Source organism: Prunus dulcis, chromosome 1, assembly GCF_902201215.1.
Source record: "Prunus dulcis chromosome 1, ALMONDv2, whole genome shotgun sequence".
Lineage (NCBI taxonomy): Eukaryota > Viridiplantae > Streptophyta > Magnoliopsida > Rosales > Rosaceae > Prunus > Prunus dulcis.
The window spans coordinates 26,090,203-26,109,984 of record NC_047650.1 but is presented as its reverse complement, the minus strand read 5'-3'; the positions used below and the strand labels follow the sequence as shown (position 1 = coordinate 26,109,984).

General features: G+C 38.5%; 6 protein-coding genes across 6 annotated transcripts; 1 reads left to right on the top strand and 5 right to left on the bottom strand.

The window, feature by feature from the left end:
- Positions 1 to 3,278: 3,278 nt before the first annotated feature.
- LOC117615941 lies at positions 3,279 to 5,002 on the bottom strand. Its single transcript, XM_034345160.1, has 2 exons — positions 4,572 to 5,002; positions 3,279 to 4,460 (listed from the first exon to the last, which is right to left on the bottom strand). The coding sequence occupies exons 1-2, from the start codon at positions 4,949 to 4,951 to the stop codon at positions 3,584 to 3,586; spliced, it is 1,257 nt and encodes a 418-aa protein (XP_034201051.1). The 5' UTR covers positions 4,952 to 5,002; the 3' UTR covers positions 3,279 to 3,583.
- Positions 5,003 to 5,785: 783 nt separating this feature from the next.
- LOC117616662 lies at positions 5,786 to 7,257 on the bottom strand. Its single transcript, XM_034346049.1, has 2 exons — positions 6,877 to 7,257; positions 5,786 to 6,783 (listed from the first exon to the last, which is right to left on the bottom strand). The coding sequence occupies exons 1-2, from the start codon at positions 7,254 to 7,256 to the stop codon at positions 5,925 to 5,927; spliced, it is 1,239 nt and encodes a 412-aa protein (XP_034201940.1). The 5' UTR covers position 7,257; the 3' UTR covers positions 5,786 to 5,924.
- A 490-nt stretch (positions 7,258 to 7,747) lies between these two features.
- On the bottom strand, positions 7,748 to 9,381 carry LOC117621100. The gene is made up of 2 exons (XM_034351430.1): positions 8,962 to 9,381; positions 7,748 to 8,858 (listed from the first exon to the last, which is right to left on the bottom strand). The coding sequence occupies exons 1-2, from the start codon at positions 9,273 to 9,275 to the stop codon at positions 7,985 to 7,987; spliced, it is 1,188 nt and encodes a 395-aa protein (XP_034207321.1). The 5' UTR covers positions 9,276 to 9,381; the 3' UTR covers positions 7,748 to 7,984.
- Positions 9,382 to 10,746: 1,365 nt separating this feature from the next.
- LOC117616520 lies at positions 10,747 to 12,645 on the bottom strand. Its single transcript, XM_034345859.1, has one exon. The coding sequence runs from the start codon at positions 12,165 to 12,167 to the stop codon at positions 10,911 to 10,913; it is 1,257 nt and encodes a 418-aa protein (XP_034201750.1). The 5' UTR covers positions 12,168 to 12,645; the 3' UTR covers positions 10,747 to 10,910.
- Positions 12,646 to 15,139: 2,494 nt separating this feature from the next.
- LOC117614220 lies at positions 15,140 to 17,294 on the top strand. Its single transcript, XM_034342948.1, has 8 exons — positions 15,140 to 15,591; positions 15,968 to 16,048; positions 16,141 to 16,200; positions 16,316 to 16,359; positions 16,460 to 16,502; positions 16,606 to 16,677; positions 16,778 to 16,879; positions 16,960 to 17,294. Exons 1-8 carry the CDS (start codon positions 15,217 to 15,219, stop codon positions 17,077 to 17,079), a joined length of 897 nt encoding a protein of 298 aa, XP_034198839.1. The 5' UTR covers positions 15,140 to 15,216; the 3' UTR covers positions 17,080 to 17,294.
- Positions 17,295 to 17,708: 414 nt separating this feature from the next.
- On the bottom strand, positions 17,709 to 19,454 carry LOC117617342 (protein STRICTOSIDINE SYNTHASE-LIKE 10-like). The gene is made up of 3 exons (XM_034346678.1): positions 19,165 to 19,454; positions 18,344 to 18,613; positions 17,709 to 18,228 (listed from the first exon to the last, which is right to left on the bottom strand). The coding sequence occupies exons 1-3, from the start codon at positions 19,452 to 19,454 to the stop codon at positions 17,709 to 17,711; spliced, it is 1,080 nt and encodes a 359-aa protein (XP_034202569.1).
- Positions 19,455 to 19,782: the final 328 nt, after the last annotated feature.

Here is a 19,782-nt window from a genome sequence, read left to right as displayed (position 1 = left end):
GGCTAAGATGTCGACCAGAGATAGCAGGTGTAGACAGGCTTGCAATCATTCTTGAGTAAATCCAAAATACATTTAGACTGAGACAAATGATCATCAGTAGAAGTACGAGTCACCTTCATGCCCAGAAAATAGTGGAGGGGACCTAAGTGTTAGAAAAACAATAATCAGTGACTATTTAAAATAATTATATATTAACAATATCAACGAAATAGATACAAATTGTAATACAGAATACAGTAAACAACAACAAATAAAAATGACTTGGATTCGAGATAGAGGCTTGCATATTTTATGCAATGTCCTAAAGACAGTAATTTCACCTCTTCTCGGTGCTTGAAGTTCTACAGGTGACTGCCTCCCGTGAAATGCTTGTATAATGTTTTTTCAAACAAATGAGGCTTTGTTCGATTTAAATAAACCTCTGAAACCTTATCAGAAGAGTCAACTGTTAGAAAACAGTTAAATAAACTAATCCGAATTATAAAAAAATTATTAACTCGAAACCAAAAAATTAATTTAAATATGAAAGTGCCCAAAGCCCAAATCGTTTTTGAAGCCCAATTGGCTTCCACTTGGCCCATTTCCATTTGTTAAGTGTAGGACTTCCACACTTATAAAAACTTCACTTTTTCTACTTTCTACCAATGTGGGACAAATATTTTTGAATTTCATTTAAACTTCCAACACCAAGTCCTTCATAGAGAACAACTTGCCCAAACTAGCAATGAAAAAGACAATGCTAGCATCATTATTGCCAGTAACCAGAATGTCATCAACATAAATCAACAAATAAATTAAAATTGAGGCATCAGTAAATATAAAGAGAGAAGAATCAGCTTTTGAGGCAACAAAACCCAATGTCAGCAAATGAGAAGAAAAACATTGAACCCATGCACGCAGAGCCTGTTTAAGGCCATACAAAGCATTTGTTAAGGCGGCAAACATAATCAGGTTTCTGAGGATCAATAAAACTAGAAGGTTGACGCATATACACCTCCTATGTCAAAGAACTATGCGGAAAATCATTTTGAACATTCAGCTGACGAATAGACTAGTGAAAATGAACAGCCAAAGCAATAACAAGACAGATGGTAGAGTGAATGACCACATAACTGAATGTGTCACCATAATCAATACCTTCCGATTGGTGAAATCCATTAGCAACAAGTCAAGCTTTATAGTGCTTGATAGTACCATCTGACCGTCGTTTGATGCGGAAGAACATTCATCTGAGAGTGATATGGGACCAAGATCCAAGTCCCAGTGCGTTGCAAGGCAATACATTCCTCAGTCATGGCTTGACGCCACTCAGGAAACTTATGTGGCTGACTGTAATAAGAAGTCTCAATAGACAAGTTATTAACATAAAAAATAAGTGCATACTTGGGATTGGGTTTCTGGATGCCATCCATGGCCCGAGTTACCTTACCTGGAGGAAGGGCACTTACCAAAGTTGGAGGAGAAGAAGTATCTGGTAGCGCATTAGAGGAAGATGCTGAATCCATAGCCAGATAGGAAGGAGAACTAGGCAGGGTGGTAGAAGGAGAGGGGAAGGTACAAATAGCAAGGGTAGGATTACGAGTATATGTGAGTATCGAGGCAGGAGAGATGGAAGGAAAAGGGGACAGCAAATCAGTAGGTGGGGGCTGGATGGGGAAGGTAGCTGAGGTGGGGTAGGGGTAGATTATAGGCGTGCTGGTTCTAGATCAAGAGGACCGGAAGGAGCCGTGTCAGGTGAACTAGGAGAGGGTCAAGTGAGTTAAGAGACGGAGTAGGCAAGGAGAGGGGTATCATCAATATAAAGGGGAATCGAGGACATGGAGACCGGGGATTCCTTTGCCAAAGCAAGATCATCTTTAAAGGGAAGGATAGTTCATCAAACATAACATCCTAGATAAAAACATACAACCAGTGGACAAATATAAACATTGATAACCACATTGATTCAAAGCATAACCAAGGAAAACACACTTAGTGGACCTAAGTTTAAGTTTATTTTAATTGTATGGTCGAATATAAGGAAAACAAACACAACCAAACATTTTAAATATAATCAGGTTCATGATGAAATAAACGCTGATAAGGAGAAACCAAGCCCAAAATGTGAGAAGGCAATCTATTAATAAAATAGACAGCAGTGTGAAAAGCCTCAGCGCAATAGGAAAGAAGCATGAAAGCATTGGCTAACATAGGAGTCCAGTTTCAACAATGTGTCTATGTTTTCGTCTAGCAAGTCTATTTTGTTCAGGATGATGCGGGCACAAAAAACGATGAAAAATGCCATGTTAAGACAAAAAAGGTATGAAATTGCTTATTAATATATTCACCCCACCATCAGTTTGAAATGATTTAATCTTAGTAGTGAATATATTCTCAACAAGTTGCTTAAACTGAACAAAAATAGAAAAGACATCGGATTTCAATTTAAGAGGAAAAATCCAAGTATAACATGAAAAATCATCCACAAAAATCACAAAATAACAAAAACCATAAATAGATAAAAGTGGAGACATCCAAACATCAGAGTGTCCAAGGTCCAAAGGACCAGAAGTCTCTGAAGAAGATAATTCAAATGGAAATTTATGACTCTTTCTTAAAAGAAACGAATAACACGACGAAGAACTAACTTTGCCACTGAGTGTCAAGCAGCATCTATATGGAAAGGTGAATTAAGTCTTCAAGTTTGATGTTTGTTTGTGGATAATTTTTCAGTGTTAAGGTTACACTAATTGCGAAGAACTAAAAATTATTGAAGATATTATAATGAGCCCCCTTATACATCACATCCATACTCTTTAGGCCATCCCCAATGGGGGCTTTAAAATGGGTTGCACCACCTTTGGGCTCTAATAAATAACAACTCTTTGAAAAAATATCTTTCCCAATGGTGTAAATTTGAGGCTTTAAATTGTTGAAGCCGAATCGGTTTACCCGGTTGCAGCCCTTAAAACTCGGTGAGGACCATATCTGGAAAAAGCTGCCAGCCCAACAATTTTTTGGCTCACTTGCCTTGCGACTCGACAGAGTCATAGTTGCTGACCAGGTTTCAAATCCCTTTTTTTAATCACTTGGCCAATTGCAACAAGCTTGTCTCTTTCTTTTCTTTTCTTTTTGTAAAGTTGACTCAGGCTACAACCCTCAAGTTCTAAACGGCCAGGTTTATTTTTTTTTAAACCATGTTTTCAAATCTTGTCCAATTTTTTATTTTTTTAGTTGAAATGTTCACAAAAATAAAACTAACATAAATAAGTTAACAAGAAACAAAAATAGCACCTAAATTAAATTACATCATAAATATATATATATATATATAATATAGATCCTCTCACTGTAAGAGAGATGCTTTTAGAACTCCAAAAATTCCATCGGAACTCTAAAAGAGGCTCTATCAATCTCTTTTAGAGCCCCAACCATTGGGGGTGCCCTTACAATGAAAATTTACTTTGCTAATCTGATTAAACAGCTGATCTTCAACTTCTTGTGGGCAACTTCTTGAAAGTTCCAATCAAATTAAAATGTGAAGGTAGATGCCAGTGGAATGAGAACGCTAATGAGAATGGCAACGACAAAGTTTAAGTTTCTGTCATTCCCATTTGCTCCTAATCTGGTGTGTGTGCTTGAAATCATATGCGAGTAGTGCTATTGACATTCTCTTCAAGACAAACCTCTCTACCAACACATAACAACCAAATCTCTTCCACCTGCCTCCTGTCCCCCCAAACTCTTCTACTCTCTCCACTTTCACTCGTCTTTCATTCCCACCAACCCATCCAACTCTTTCTTGTTCCCATTTCATTCTCTCTACAATTTTCATGCTCAATCCCACACTTGTTTCTCGTCCCACACCATCAAAACTCTTAAACAACATGAACCCTTCACCACTCACATTTCTTTCATCCCAAATAGCTTCACTTCCACCAACAAAAACCACCTCTCTTTGAACAAAGGCATCCACAAACACAGCACCTTTATTTTTTCCCTCAACATTTTCATTAATGCTATCGAAAATCTTTTCCCATCTTTGCTCAAGACTAATCTCATAGAACATGCATTTTTTCATTTGGTCCTTCAGCTTCACCCCTCCTTCCTTGATAAACATGAAAGGACAATACCACTTACCAACAAACACAGCTTCAGAGCAGTCATGTGATAATGGAAAATCGAACGCCGGAAGGCTTGCTCGTAGTGAAGAGTTGAGTCCTGAGGCTTCACCCAATCGGTAATGACGGGGTGTGTGCATGGTCACAGTCCACCCCTTTCTTCTCAAGAAGGAAGGAGGAAACCCATCTGGATCAACAGACTTGGCAACAAAGCAACCCCTGTCACGCTCCCTAGGAACGATCTCAACTTGCTGATTTACGTCTGATGGTTCCAGTGGTTTTGGTTTAGCATCTGGAACATTGGTACAGCCGCAACAGACAATCTCCATGTCCTCTTCCCTTGAGTTTGTGCACGCTTCCCTGCAAATTAAACTCAACACAGCTATTAAACTGTACAGAGAACATTTCAGTGTGACAGTAACACCGCCGCCTGAAAATTAATCATATAAATATTTATAAATTTATGCTTACCCTTTATGCTTCCCTGTCCGAAGTATCACATGGTATCTATTGGAAGATAAGGGCTGACTAAGCACTGGGATGAATGTAACTTCGTCATCATCTGAGCCATATCCAACTGTTAGATCCTTGTTCTGAGGGAAAGGCAGGTCTTTAACCCGATCATCAGCGCATCCGCAACATGTTATCTCCACCGATTCGTCGTCATGGAGAACAAGATAACCAGAATTTGGCCCTTCCGGTGGTGGCAACGACAGTGACTGAGGAGACCTTCTATACAGAGACAGAGGCTTTGTCACATACATTTTGTTGGGGGGTTGCTTTTTTCTTCTCAACACAAAAAGGAAAGAAATTCTTATGCTTTGTAAGTTTTCTTGGAGGGTCGATCCCATCCCAGAGAAGAAGTGAATACAGATATTGACATAGTCAATGGTTGACTATTATATGACGTGTTGAATGCTATTAATAATTGAGATTTTTGTAGACACGTAACTTCAACATATACTCAATTTTAATTTGTTACTTTAAAGAAAATTTAAGAGAAATGTTACTTTAATTTTTTAGTCTTTTTTTATTTTCAATGGTATTTTAAAAATGAAAAAATTATTATAAAAAAAAATGTATACATGGTCACAGAGGGGAGGGGGGGCGCCCGCGGGGCAGCTCTGTGCAATGTGTTTTTGAGGCCGGTGGGTTTGGGATGGGTAAGAAAGGGAGAGAGATGTCTCTTTATTATATTTTCTATTTTTTTTCTTAAAAATAAAAAGACTAAAATACCATTCAACAAATTACACCACTTGGTCTGCAATTCTTGATAAGATTTGCCAGCATGTGGTTGTAGATTGGCCAAGGGCTCTTGTGGGTTCTCTACAATGATAAATATTTATACTTTGGTATAATCAGTTAACCTTAACTTGTTGTGGACAACTAATCTTGAAAATTCCAATCAAGCTAATGAACACATCCAAAAAAACTTTTAATTATAATTTTCTTGTGTTGCCAGTGTTGTTAATCTTCTTAATGAACCTACCAGGAAGGTTCACGTATTTCTCAATCACCATATAAGCTAGAAAGGTCTTTTTTAAAAGCTTAATGCCTGTGTCTGAGATTGAAATTAAACATCATAGGGATATAGATTTAAATTTATTTTAATAGTTTGATTAATCAGTTAACCTTCAACTTCTTGTGGACGGCTAATCTTGAAAATTTCAACCAAGCTAAAGAAATACGTCAAAATAATAATAATAATAATAAAGAATATTACTGCATTGGATCAAATAACTAATCTCCAAGGATCAATGGGGACTAATCAAAACAGGGCAAAATGGATTTTGCCATCCCCAAACCAAAAGAAGAGCAAAAATCTCACTCCCATTTGCTCCTGATATGATGAGTGTGTCTAAAACCATGAGTTAGGACCACGCTTCCATCCATTCTTTTCAATACAAACCTCTCAACCAAAACATAGCAACTAAATCTCCTCCACCCTCCCATTCCCCCAAACTCCTCTACTTTATTCACTCTCACTTGCCTCTCATTCCCCACAAACCATCCAAACCTTTGTTGCTCCCACTTCATCCTCTCCACAATTGCTAAGCTCAACCCGACACCGCTCTCTCCTCCCACATTGTTAAAACCCCTATACCACATAAGCCCATTAGCCACATCCCTCTCTTCATGCACAGCTTCCACATTCCCAGCAACAGCAACATACTCACTTTGCACAGAAACATCAACAACCACAGCGTTGCCTTCCCTATTACTACTGTCACATGCAAATATTTGTTCCCATCTTTGCTCAAGTGTCATCTCATAATACCTGGTCCTATTCATTTGATCTTTTGGTGTACCCTCCTTAATGAACATGAAGGGACAATACCACTTCCCCACAACCACGGGGTTCGAGCTTGTAAGCGATAATGGGAAGTCAAAATCTGGAAGGCGGACACGTAGTGCAGTGTCAAGACCTCGTGCTTCACCTAAATCGAAGTCACGAGGAGTTGAGGTATATATTTCCCACCCTTTTCTTCCAAGAAACTTCGGAGTGTACCCATCTGAAGCTATGGCTTTGGCAACAAAGCCACGATTGAATCTTCCTTTGAGCTGGATCTCAAATTGCTGGTATATGTTATTGGGATTGAAAGGCTGTGAGGGTACGTCCTTTACAAAAGTGCAGAAGCAGCAGGTTCCCAAGTCCTCCTCTGTTGAGCAGGTGTATGCTTGCCTGCAAGTGTCAATAAGTTCATTCAAATTTTTTTTTTTTCCATGGATTGGTTACAATACTAGAATTAAGTTCAATTTGAGATAGCATGCATACCCTTTAAGCCTTCCACGCGACTGTATAGCATAGTACCGATTCGAAGCCAATGGCTGGTTAAGAACTGGAATGAAGGCAGTGTAGAAATGAGAAACATGTCGGTTTTCTCCCACTCCTGTGGAATACCGAAGCTTTAGATTCTTGTTCTGAGGGAAAGGCAGGTCATGGAGCTCGTGGCCTTTACACAAACCAAAGCAAACTGTTGGCTCCGCTTCTTCATCCTGGATGACCAAAATACCTGAGTTTGGACCCTCTGGGGGTGGCAAGGTGACCATGGAAGGGTCCCTGAGATACATAGAAAGAGGCCTTGTCACGTACATTTTCTCTCTAAATTTCTTGATCAACTTTTTGCTTCTTGTACTTTTGGTCCCAGGGATCATATAAATCCTGATTTATTTATAATATGAAAGGTTTTCAAGTTTGCGTATACAATTTGCACAAGTTATGGGTGATTTATTCATTTTATTCATATTACAAATCAACTTTTTGACTATTATTAAGAGCGTGTCTAATGGAACTTATTTGACAAGGAAGGTGGATTTATTCGTTCACTTTTTGACATGGAACCTGCGAAGAAATTACCCTCGTCTTGAGCTTTCTTCCTGCTTCTTTCGTTAAGATGAGGATGCCAACAGTTTGATGCCAAGTGGAAGACCAATGATTGGCTGTGAATCAAAAAGATCTGAACTTTGAAGCAGTCCAAAAGTAAGGAATTCTTGATATTTTCTTTCAATTCTGAGTCCTCCGTATCATTAGAAAAACTTGAGCCGTATGAGGAAGATATGTTTGAACTCGAATTTGGCTTTGAAACTGAGAATCAGTCCAATGTTTTGGTAATTCTGGTTATGCTTGAAGATTCAATCCAGTGGAATGGTCAAACTCAGAAGCCTTAATTTGTAAGAATTGTTAGGAACAAAACAGGGGACATTGTAAACACATTGATCAAAATGATGTGAACATTCCTGCGATTTAAAAGTCTTAGTTTACACTTCCATAAATCAAATAGTTTCTCAGAAGGCATACTGAGTCCACAAGCTACAAAAATGTATAGAAAACAAAAAACCCAATTTGAAGTTTTTGGTATGCATACAACAACTGCATATTTTTTTCATTCCCATTTGCTCCTAAACTGATGAGTGTGCTTGAAATCATGGGTAAATACCAAGTTTCCATCCATTCTTTTCAAAGCAAACCTCTCAGTCAATACAAAACAACCAAACTTGTTCCACTCACCCTTCCCCTCATATTCCTCTACCCTCTGCACTCTCACTAGACCTTTATCATCCCCACCAACCCACCCAACCCTTCCTTGCTCCCACTTCATTCTCTCAACAATTGCTAAGCTCACCCCAACCCTTGTCTCTTCTCCAACATTGTTCAAACTCCTAAACTCCATCACCCCATCACCCACACTTCTCTCATCACACACAGCTTCCCTCCCTGCAACCATAACCACTTCACTTTGCACAACAGCATCCACAGCCACAGCATTGCTTTGATCATGGTAGTTACTATGATGATCCCTTGCAAATATTTGTTCCCACTTCTGCTCAAGTGTCATCTCATAATACATTGCCCTAGTTCTTTCATCTCTCAAAGATTTTGGTGTCCCTTCCTTAACAAACATGAAGGGACAATACCACTTCCCTACAACCACAGGCTTTAGTGGGAAATTGAAATCTGGAAGACAGGCACGGAGGGCGGTGTCTAGTCCTGGTGCATCACCAAGTTCGAATTCATTCAACGTTGAGCTTTTGAGTTTCCACCCTTTCCTCCACAATGCCTCTGGAGGAAACCCATCTTGAGCCATTGATTTGGCTACAAAACCACCTGACACATTAATGATTCTTGTTTGAAGATGAATCTCATATTGCTGATGTAAGTTCCGGGGATCAAAATGCTGCGGTAGTACATCGTTACGACCTGCAAAACAGCACGTGTCCATTTCCAAATCCTCCTCTTTTGAGCTTGTGTAGGCTTCCCTGCAAAACGAACAAACCAAAAAACACAGTTATAATTATAAACCCTCATATTAAATTTTAAAAATCAATGTGATATGGGATTGTTTTATGTGTGCTTGCTTACCCTCTATCCTTCCCATATGGATATATTGCATAGTAGCGGTTGGAAGACAAAGGCTGATTAAGAACTGGGATGAAGAAAACTTTGTGGAAACGCATATTTCTGTTGGGATAAAACCCTGTTGCATAGTAAAGCTCCAGGTTCTTGTTCTGAGGGAGAGGCAGGTCTTTGATCATCTCGCTGTTGAATAACCCAAAACAGCATGTAGCTTCTTCATCTTGGACGACAAGAATACCAGAGTTTGGACCCTCCGGTGGAGGCAATGAGAGATCAGCAGGGGAGTTTTTGAACATGGAAAAAGGCCTTGTCACATACATTCTGATTCTGCCGCAGACTCTTCGTCTCTCTGCTTTTTTCTTCTTAACACAAAAAGGAGAGAAATTCTTATGCTTTGTAAGTGTTTGTCAATGGTTGACTATTATTTGACGTGTTGAATGTCATTAATAATTAGGTGAACAAATTCCACCACTTGGTCTGCAATTCTTGATAAGATTTGCCAGCATGTAGTTGTAGATTGGCCAAGGGCTCTTGTGGTGGGTTGGTGGCTTGGACATGATGTTGAAATGTTTGACGCTTTATTTTCACTTTCCAAACTTTTATTTCTTCATTTAAGTATCAAACAAGCTAGTTGGCTGGCTAGCTGGAATCCAGGGGAGAGAATAAAGCCAAAATTTGCTGAATATGTCTGTGACAGAAGAACAATGGACATTGTTTGGGCCTGAAATAAATCGAGCTTGACCATTAAGGCCTTCAATAAAAATTCAAGGTCTACAAGACTTCATTGCTGTTGCTTCCAAGCCAAAAAAGAAAAGAAAAAGGGATCTTCTTATGCGCTCTGGTCCAACATTCAACTTGGTCTGAGGATCAGTCCCTTGTTCACAAGTCCATAACTCAATGAAGTAAAATTAAGGTGCTGTGACAAAGAAGCGAACCCTAGAGCTTAGGGTTAGTTTGGCATTGATGTGCTGTAAAAATAATCATTGTCAGATTTGCTGTGAGAGAAAGCAATTTGGCGTTTGGTAAACTTTTTGTTAAAAGTGTTGTTGGTACTAATTCCCACATAATCAGAAAATGATTACCGCATAATCATTAAACCCAGCGCCTATTTGAAACTGATTCCTGTATAATCAGAAAATGAAAGCACCTCATTAGCTGCTTTCCCTTATAGCTTTCTCTCACAATAATTTTTAACAATAAGTGATTTTCTCATAATTTACCAAACGGACTGTGCTTCTCAAATTTTTAAAAAAATCACTTATCACCCCAAATAAATAATACCAAATTAACACTAACGCTTTTACACTGGAGGTCATGTATTCAAATACCCTCTTGAAGAAAAAAATAATTGCCGTAAATGAAAAAGGTCAAAAACCAAACTTCATCTGTTTATATATATTCTCTTGGGATGGTATACAATCCTTTATTGATATTGGAGAAAAAGAAAAAGGGGACATATTCTTTTTGGGGTTTCTCTGAAATTTCAAAGCATAGAAGATCTCAACACAAATGCATGCTAACACCTACTTGGTCTACAAGCCTTTCAAACAATAGGGATGTGATTTTTGTCTTTTTGGCCCCTTTCAGACGTGCAAATGCATTTCAAACAATCCTCTGTTTAAATCAGTGACATTTAGAAGAATCCAACAAAAGCGACTCAACACTGTCTGATAACATTATTTTCTGAGAAAAAGTATTATACATACTGTCTGCTCATAACATTTTCCTTGTTAAGCTTTAGTGTATGCTAAATTTTATAAGAGACCAGACCATAACTTTATTTTTCTTGTGTTATGCAAAGATCCCAGTTAGTATGAGCTACCTCCTTTAACATTTACTAACAACATCAACATAAATACAAGGATTAAAAAAAACTGATAAAAACACAGACAACAATTTGTAAGCTACAGAAAAACACAGTTATTTGTCATTTGTGGTCCATGAACATTTTTATCTCAGGTTTTGAACATTAAATCTTCATCTTTCTTCCTAGTACTTCCCCAGCTTGGATGATGCCTAAAAATCCATTTCCAACCCTTCAAACTTTTCCTCCCCCTCTTGATCCCTCTGTCATTGACTGTTATTCTACAAGAACCTCCATGGCTGAAAATACCATCTCCAATTAGACCTCCAAATGGACCTCCACATTCATTTGCCACAAAGTCACTGCCTCTCATGCTTCCAAATACAGAATCTGTATCAGTGATATTTCCCATCTTCATTGCAGAGAATTCTGGCTTGGACTCTGCTGAATAATCAAGCTTCAAGTCAATAAACCCTGATTCATCCATGCCACTAAAATCACTCTCCTTGAGTGAGAAAACTCTTCTTGTTGCCCCACTGAAACCCTTATCAGCAGCCTCCATAAGGCCATTTTTCTTGGCACCCTTAAAATCAGTACCCAATTCAGAAGCCAAAACCTCATCTTTCTTTTCACCATCAAAACCACTTTTTCTTGGCTCTGCTTCACTGAACCCACTCTTTCTTCCTTCACTGAATCCGCTCTTTCTTCCTTCACTGAATCCGCTCTTTCTTCCTTCACTGAACCCACTTTTTCTTCCAGAATCTAAAACCATACCAGCAGTAGTGACACTGGAACTTCTTGCAGCTGAAATTGAGCTCCTGGCCCCAGAAACCATTAAATGTTCTCCACCATCCTCTGATCCAAAAAAGCCACCGCCCCTGAAACTGCAGAGAGACCTGGACCTTGACACGCCCATATGATCAACGAGCCACATCTCACTTTTCTCATCAAACCCAACAACACTTTGGTTCCCACAATCTTTGTCTGATCTTTTCTTCCTAAACAACCTCCCAAATCTCCAAAACCCACTTCTTTTAATCTCAACGCAGCTACTGCTGCTTCTCCTGAGCACCACAACATCCTCTTTCTCTTGGGTCTTGTTGGCCTTGGAATTTGATTGTAAAGCCTCATGCTTTTCATTCTCAATCAGAAATGAGACTCTGCCAACGCTGCCTACCTCCACAGTGCATGAGTTTCGGTTTGATGAGATCTCAGAGCAAGAGCAGGAAGAGAGACGCTGCTCGCCACAATCTGAGCAGACGAGCTTGACCAAACGTTCTTTAAGACAATAAGCGCATATCCCAACTGATGATGAATTGGGGTGTTTTCTACATGGCATTTCAGATGAAGAAAAGTACTCCATGTCAATGTTGTTATGTGCTTCCACAGCTTTGCCTCTGTCTTTCATGGCTCCCCTGCCGCTTCAATCTTGAAGATAAAGTTTCAAATGAAAAAGTGTATGTCAAATAAAACAAAAGATTTTGATTTTGATGAGATTTAGAAGAAGATCAATGAAAGGCAGAAAGCAATGTGCGCTTGAATTTGAAAGAATGGTAATTGAATTGATAACATGAAAGAGTGGTAAAAGAGATTTTTTTTGGGGATTTTCAAGAATCAGAGTGGTATGGAGAATGCTATGAGATTTCAGAGTGATTGAATTTGAATTGAAGTGAAATGAATTGATAGATGAAGGAGGCGTCAACTTTACGTTTGCTTTTTCAGCAAACAGTGGTAAGAAGAAAAGGAGTGATGCAAGAAAGCACTAAACCCCTGCAGGCATTATTGTGTAGGGAAGTGAATGTTACAGCGAACTTGAGTAAAATCAGTGAACTGAGAGCCCCTTCATAAATTTCTACCACTACTGCGTGCATTTGTACCATCAATGCTAACCAGACCCACCAAACCACAGTTCCCTACTCCGCATACCTAGTCTCACTGTAAAGTCATTTGATCATCTGGTCTAGATCCATCAATCCTTTAATGTGTTTTGTCAACTTCCTTTTATCCCCTCAAAATTAATTATTTTTCTGTTATGAATTTATTTGTGTTCAGAGAGAGGTCTAGGGAAGTCTCTCATGTTCAACACTACAGATATATGTGAAGTCTACAATGTATCTTGAGAATTGTTCATCTTCCGAGAATATGCGACTTCAACTATTGATGCATGTGGAGTCTACAATGCATTAGCAATTGAGAGAGTCGCTCATTCCTCTTCTCATGTTTGTGATAAAGCGATTTCAAATTATTACTACATGTGAAGTCTATAATGCATTAGCGGTTGAAAGTCGTACGTTCGGTCCTTGTGGTGACCCTCCTTTGCATTTTTTGTTGTATTATTAACCCACTAAATTTATGGTAAATTTTTGTGGTGTGATGTTAAACTTAAACCTAGTGCATGAGAGGTGGCATGAGGGAAACAGGCATATTCATTTGTCTACTTGCTTTTGACATTCTACAATCATTCACTGAGACACAATCTCATACCATGTCGTTTTCCCGTGGATATTGACCACGTGTACCACCGACAATTCAGCCTATGTTGTTGACCCAACGAGGCCTCTCTTTTGGAGACTTCAAATGGCAATGGACGACTCTGATATCTGAGGCTCCATGAACGCCCATGCTGATGAAAGTGTTAAAATCCAAAACCTGGGTTAGGCTGCTGCTAAATCAAGCCCTAAAAGTCGCAAAGCTAAGTATGATGATGATGACGATGGTTGCATCTGTCACATTTGTGTATCAAAACAAACAAAAGCAAATGAGATCGGCCTTTGACGTGCCGTGGAGAGTTGGAGTTGTAGAGATTCTCATATCCCTCTGTCTCTTCATAAGTCATAAACATAAACCGTGGGACCCCAACATGTGTGAAAAAAGAAAATCACAGTCACACTATTTGATCATCACAACTTTTATACACCTTTGTTTGTGTATATATAATGTATAAATTATAAGCGTCTCTCAATCTCTACAGGAGTCATACTAAGAACAATCGTAAATGAGTTGTCTCTCGTAAGTCATAAACATAACTTATAAGACCCCGATATGTGTGAAAAAAGAAAAAATCACATTCACATTGTTTGATCATCACAGCTTATACATTGTTTGATCAGAAAGTAGGGTGGTCCTTGATTGATTGTTTTTCATTTTCTCTTTATGTTTTGTGCATATTATAACATAAAAGTCATAAGCATCTCTATTGTAAACGAGTCATGTTAAGAACAGTCGTGTATCTTGTGTGTTTCACACTGGAAAATTTTATTGTATTTTGATTCCAATTATAGGGACTCCAATAGTAAAGTTAGGTAAGCTTCAATCTCTATTTGATTAACTGATAGAAAATGATTTGAAATGGACAGGGAAGTTAGGAACTAATCCCTTTTGTTCCACCTAATTTGAAGCGCACAAGAAAAGAGAAAATAACAAATGAACTTGACTGAGTCCAATTGCGTGTTTCACTTTGAAATAATTTGGGGTTGAACCACAAAAATGAAAACTTGTAGAGCCAGAAGCACGTCTGGTTTGGAGACATAATAGCAAAGCTCGCACGCCCAGCCAGCCCAGCGCATGCAGATCCCCGTTTGTGGTTTGGGACACACAAACAATTATTTTACCAAACCAAAAGAATGTTTTGTTTAATTTAATATAAATATGTTGGATCATGGAAGTGTGGCAATCATGATGTTTTCCATTGGCCTTGCCTCTGCCTTCATTAATTATTTTGTTGCGTTGCGGTTCATGAGTTTTTAAATGTCTTGGGGATCTTAAGATTGCTTTTGTTTTGAATGTGCTCATGATTAAGTGCAATTTTTACCTGCAGATTTGTAAAAAAGACATGCTTGCTGTCTGACGTTCACTTTCTCTGGGGTGTCAATGCCATGTGCCTTTGCCTAAGTTTTGCTTATGATTCAATGCTTAGATTGGACGGTTGTAACTAAATAAAGAAAAAAGAAGAAGAACGTAAGCATTTTTTAATTGAAGGAATTGTTTCCCAAACAAATAAATCTTTTATTTGGTTGAACAAAAAGACAATTTTCAAGAGTTGAAAAATAGAGTAATAGGACTCCAGTGATTAAAAATGAATTTATAACTCAAGTGATTAAAAAAGTTATTCTTATACTCGAGATTCTGTGTTCGAATCCACACTCCACCAATATCAATATCGTTTGCATCGAAAACTATGGGAAAAGAGAAATGTTACTTTTTGAGTAAGGCTTCAAGAATCCATGATTGAGATGATAATATCCAAGGAATTCTACATCATGGGTAATTCTGATGAAATTGTTGGGTGGATACCCCAATAAAGACTCATTTGCCCTTAGCCCAATGTAGAAACACAAGCAAAACTCAACCCAAGACCAAACAAGGCCCAATATCCTCACAGCCAATTAAGCCCAATCTAAAGCTCCTCTCCCGCTCTCAATCTCTCACTTTCTCAGAGCTCTCACTCTGTGACCTCCATGATTCCCCTGCAAATTCACCACCTCACCCCATCATTCTTCATTTCCAAAACTACCCCTCTCCACTCTTCTCTCCCTCTTCCTGACCTTATCTCTCCCACCTCTCAAAGAACCAAAATTTCTCTCAAACCCAACCCCTTTTCGTTTCCCCCAATTTTACTATCCAACCCCACCTTCAAATTTGTTAGGGCATCAGCAAGTCAAGCATCATCATTTTCTACAAATGAAGAAGAAAGCACTGAAATTTCACCCGAGCTTGAAGACTTATCGCCCGACGGCGTCGTTTATAAGAAGACATTAGCATTGGTGGAGTGCTCCATGTTTGCTTCACTTACTGGCTTGGTGTACTTCCTCAGCAATTCTCTCGCAATTGAGGTTTGTTGACTTATAATGAAATATGGGTTTGAATCAGTTTAGACAAACAACCCAAATTAACAGTTTCAATTGTGTTATTTTGTAGTCGTTAACGCTTTTGTTACTGTTTATTGCTTATAAAGCAGCGAGCTTTACATGAAGTTGTTTGTTTTTCATTTTGATTTTTATAATTTGAACATTTTAGATACTTTAGTTGATGTTAGGCTACTTTGTTTCAACAGCTTTGCTTGGTTGCAGAGATAAACCAAAACAGAGGAATTGTAATTAACTTGTTTACTTGGTTGGGATTATGTATGAACTTTTGTCATGGTTATCCGTATGTCTTATGTCATTCATTCTAGTACACATTATCTCAATAAGGTTGGTTTTTTTGCAGAATTATTTTGGCTGCTTCTTCTCGTTGCCAATAGTGATCACCTCAATGAGATGGGGCATCAGTACTGGAAGAAAAACTATGGTTTGTGAATATTTTCGTAACCCCATGTTTGAACTTAGAGATTGATATAACCTTTGCATTACATAATTGCAATGGTTTTTGGGTCTTGCTAGGTGGCAACAACTATGCTATTACTAGTTTTGTCTGGTCCAGTGAAAGCCTTAACTTATCTGGTGAGTCTGCTTGTCCAGTTGTTCTTTATATTGTGAATTAGTATCTATAACAATTTTCTTCTTCCCACCATACTGATTGATTATTGACTTGCTTAATAGATTCTCTCTTGTGCAGCTTAAGCATGGTTTGGTTGGTTTCACAATGGGAGGTTTATGGAGGTATGAAGTAATTCAAATTAGTTTAAGCAGTGGGTATGGATTACTTTTTTGTCCATGTCATTCTGATTAGCAGTTTACCTTCTGTTTTGCATCTTCTCAGGTCGGGAGCAAATTGGGGTCTTTCAATTCTCTTGTGCACAATTGTAGTGTTTTCTCCCTTCTGCCTTGAATTCATTAAATCTGTTTGAAGCAGTGTTTATCTCGTTTAAAGATTTTAGTTAATGGTAAAATTCATTGTATATGCAGGTTCGATCACTGGGCGCTGTAGGCTATGTTTTGATATCTTCATTCTTGATAAGTGAAAACATACTTGCTTTGGTAATTGACTATCCTTTATCTGGTATTAGTTTGATGCAATACCTAGATTTGAGTTTCAATTTTTGTTTTGTTTTCTTTGGTGGATCAAATTTGCTTGCAGATCACTATAAACATTCATGCTTCTCTAACATTCATATTCACTGCGTCGGGCATCTATACAGTCCCGTCGATGGGAGTGATATATGCCTTATTTGGCACTCTGGTACTCTCTCCCCCTTTGTCTCTCTCCTTCTGTCGCACACACTTATATACTAGAGTATGAAGGCTTTATATATTTAACAGGTATTGATCAACAGTGGATCCTTCATGTTCTTGCTGCACCTATTGTATTCGGTGTTCCTTACCAGGCTTGGAATGAAATCATCATTGAGATTGCCAAGATGGCTAGAGAAGGCTATATGACTGCTTTCGTGGGATTGATAAATTAACACTCTATAGTACCATATATTATAGGTGGAAACAAAAAATCGTAACAATGGTTTCATGTTTTCAGGTGAGACCATCTTTGATCTCGTGTAATCACATCAGTCATCATTGTTCATGACTACATTCTTGCCATGTATATCTCAAACTACAATTGAATATAGGCAAATGTCGATTTCCATTTCTCACATTTAGTGAATTTGTTTCCTCTTTGATATCATACATAGAACAGATGTATGTGTGAGAATTGGCCACGAAAACAGAGAGTTCTAAAGTATAGTAAGAATTTAGAGATTTAGGATCTCAAGTATAGTAAGAATTGGTGGTTGCCAATGAGAAGGAACAGAAATAGGTGAAGGGTAGAAGACTCGGGTCTGGGTGAAAGAATGAGCACATAATATTACCAGGTTAATTTAAATTTCATAATGTGGATGTATGAGTAATTTACTCTTAATTACTTGAGTTATAAGCCGTTTGCTTGCGTGTAGAAGTTAAATCTCAAGCAGATTATATTGCGAAAGAAATGTATCAATAATAAAAGCTATAGGCTATAGGGCTAAAGCTATGCCTATGAATTTATGAAATTCAGAATATCACATGTTTATATGCTATACCCGAAACTTAACTACACCAACATAAGGCTTCACTACCGACCCAACCCACAAATTCCCATTTTGTTCTTCAACCTCGCTAACAGATTCCAGAGCTGGACCGCCCTCTCCATCCAACACCTGCACAACTGTTCCTTGCTCATCAAACTTTGCTGCTACAGGATCATTTACATTCAACCACTTGTCCGAGGTCTCAATATTCCCTACTTCATTAACTCCTCTTCCACTATTGAGTGCAACCCAAAATTCTCCTTTGTTGTTGCTCTTGATATTATCTGGAGGCCTTTCTAGTTGGGCAAAAATTTCAAAGGCAGGAGCTTTGGGGCCTCGAAGCCAAAGCCTGTGGATTGTGAAGGGGGCAGATTCGGCTACTAGGATGAAAGACTTGTCCTTGCTTAGAGCCACACCATTTGCAAAAGCCAAATCATGGAGCAACACTGTCACCTCCTTTGTACAAGGGTCATATTTTAGTAGCCTCCCGGTTTTGTCACCGGCTAGGATTGACTGCATCCATACCCTACGATCAAAACAAAGTTTAAAAAAGATAAAATAAACGGTTCAGATCATTAGACACATTGCGGGACGAAGAAAAAAAAAAAAAAGAAGAAGAAGTAAGCAGTTAGATAATATACCTTCTTTGGAAGACAGTGCTTGTGTCTGTGAAATAGACAATGCCTGTTTCTTCATCAACGTCCAGAGCATTTGTAAACATGAAGGGCTCCCCTCCTAGAGAACTGGCAAGTACCTCCGGCTTACCACCATTAGGGCCTGTTTTGAGGAGCCCAAAGTAGGCATCTGCAATATACAGATCACAAGTTTTGGGGTTGAACTTAAGGCCCAGTGGCCTACCACATATGGGTTCATTCGTCGCGTTGGTTGACCCATCACATAATTTCCTTGGCCTGATTAACAAAAAAATTCACTAGTTCAAAAATAATAATAATAATTACATGAAAGTATTACTGTTGAAAGAAGCATATTTAAAAAGTAATAAAAATCCATAAGAAAAACATATTATATTTTTTATGGATGAAATAATATGTCAACCCAAAAAAGTCAACTTCGCTTAGTACCCAAAAAAGTCAACTTCTGTAGAGACGAGGCCTCACAGCCCGATTGGTAACTAGTAAAGCATAACCCCAAACTTCAAAACTACGACCAAACGAAAGAACACTAGAAATCTAAGAATTACAAAATGAAGATTTTTGTTTGGTTCACCAATACTTGCAAAGTCAATTTCTATTTCTCGTTATCGAGGAATTCGTCATCAAGATGGATCGCCCTTACGCGATCAACGAACTCATACTAATGCTAGGACTTTTCGCAACGGAGCTATTTTCCATTAGCAAATAAAGGATAAAAACAAGAAGTAAGATCAATGCTGTAAACATTTACATAATGTTGTTTTCAAAAGATCTCTCGGTTGACCAACAAGAAGTTGAAGAGATCTTACCTGTTTGGGGAGGTGAAGGCAAACTCAATCCAACCCAAGCGAGGTCCTTGCCATTTGAGAATTGTACCATCTGAAACCCCAACGTAAGGTCCTTGTCCATGGCAGTCAAAGGCAATGCTTTCGGGGCCAACTACCCTCGCCAGCTCTATTTGATGGTAATTTCTGAGGTTGATCACATAATTAGCAGCTGCAGCTGATGCTGCTGCCGCCGGCGGCGGTTTAGATGATAGAATGACATCAAGAGCGGCTACGACTATGAACAAAAAGAATGAAACAAAAGGTGGCCTCATGGCAGCTCAAATTATTTTGTGCAGATATTGTGACTAATTCTCTGGCTCTCTTGTACCAGACTATTTATAACAACTTCACAGAATAAAATAATTCCCATTAACTCACTTGCCTTTGTATATTAACTCACTTGCCATTAGCAGCAGCTGCTAATTATGTGATCGACCTCAGAAATTACCATCAAATAGAGCTGGCCAGAGTGTTGGCCCCAACCATGGTCTAAAATATCGATGATATCGGAAATATCGATAGTCCAAAAATATGAAAATTTCGATGGAAATATCGGGATATTATCGATATCGATAAAAATTGAATAAAAACCACGGAAAT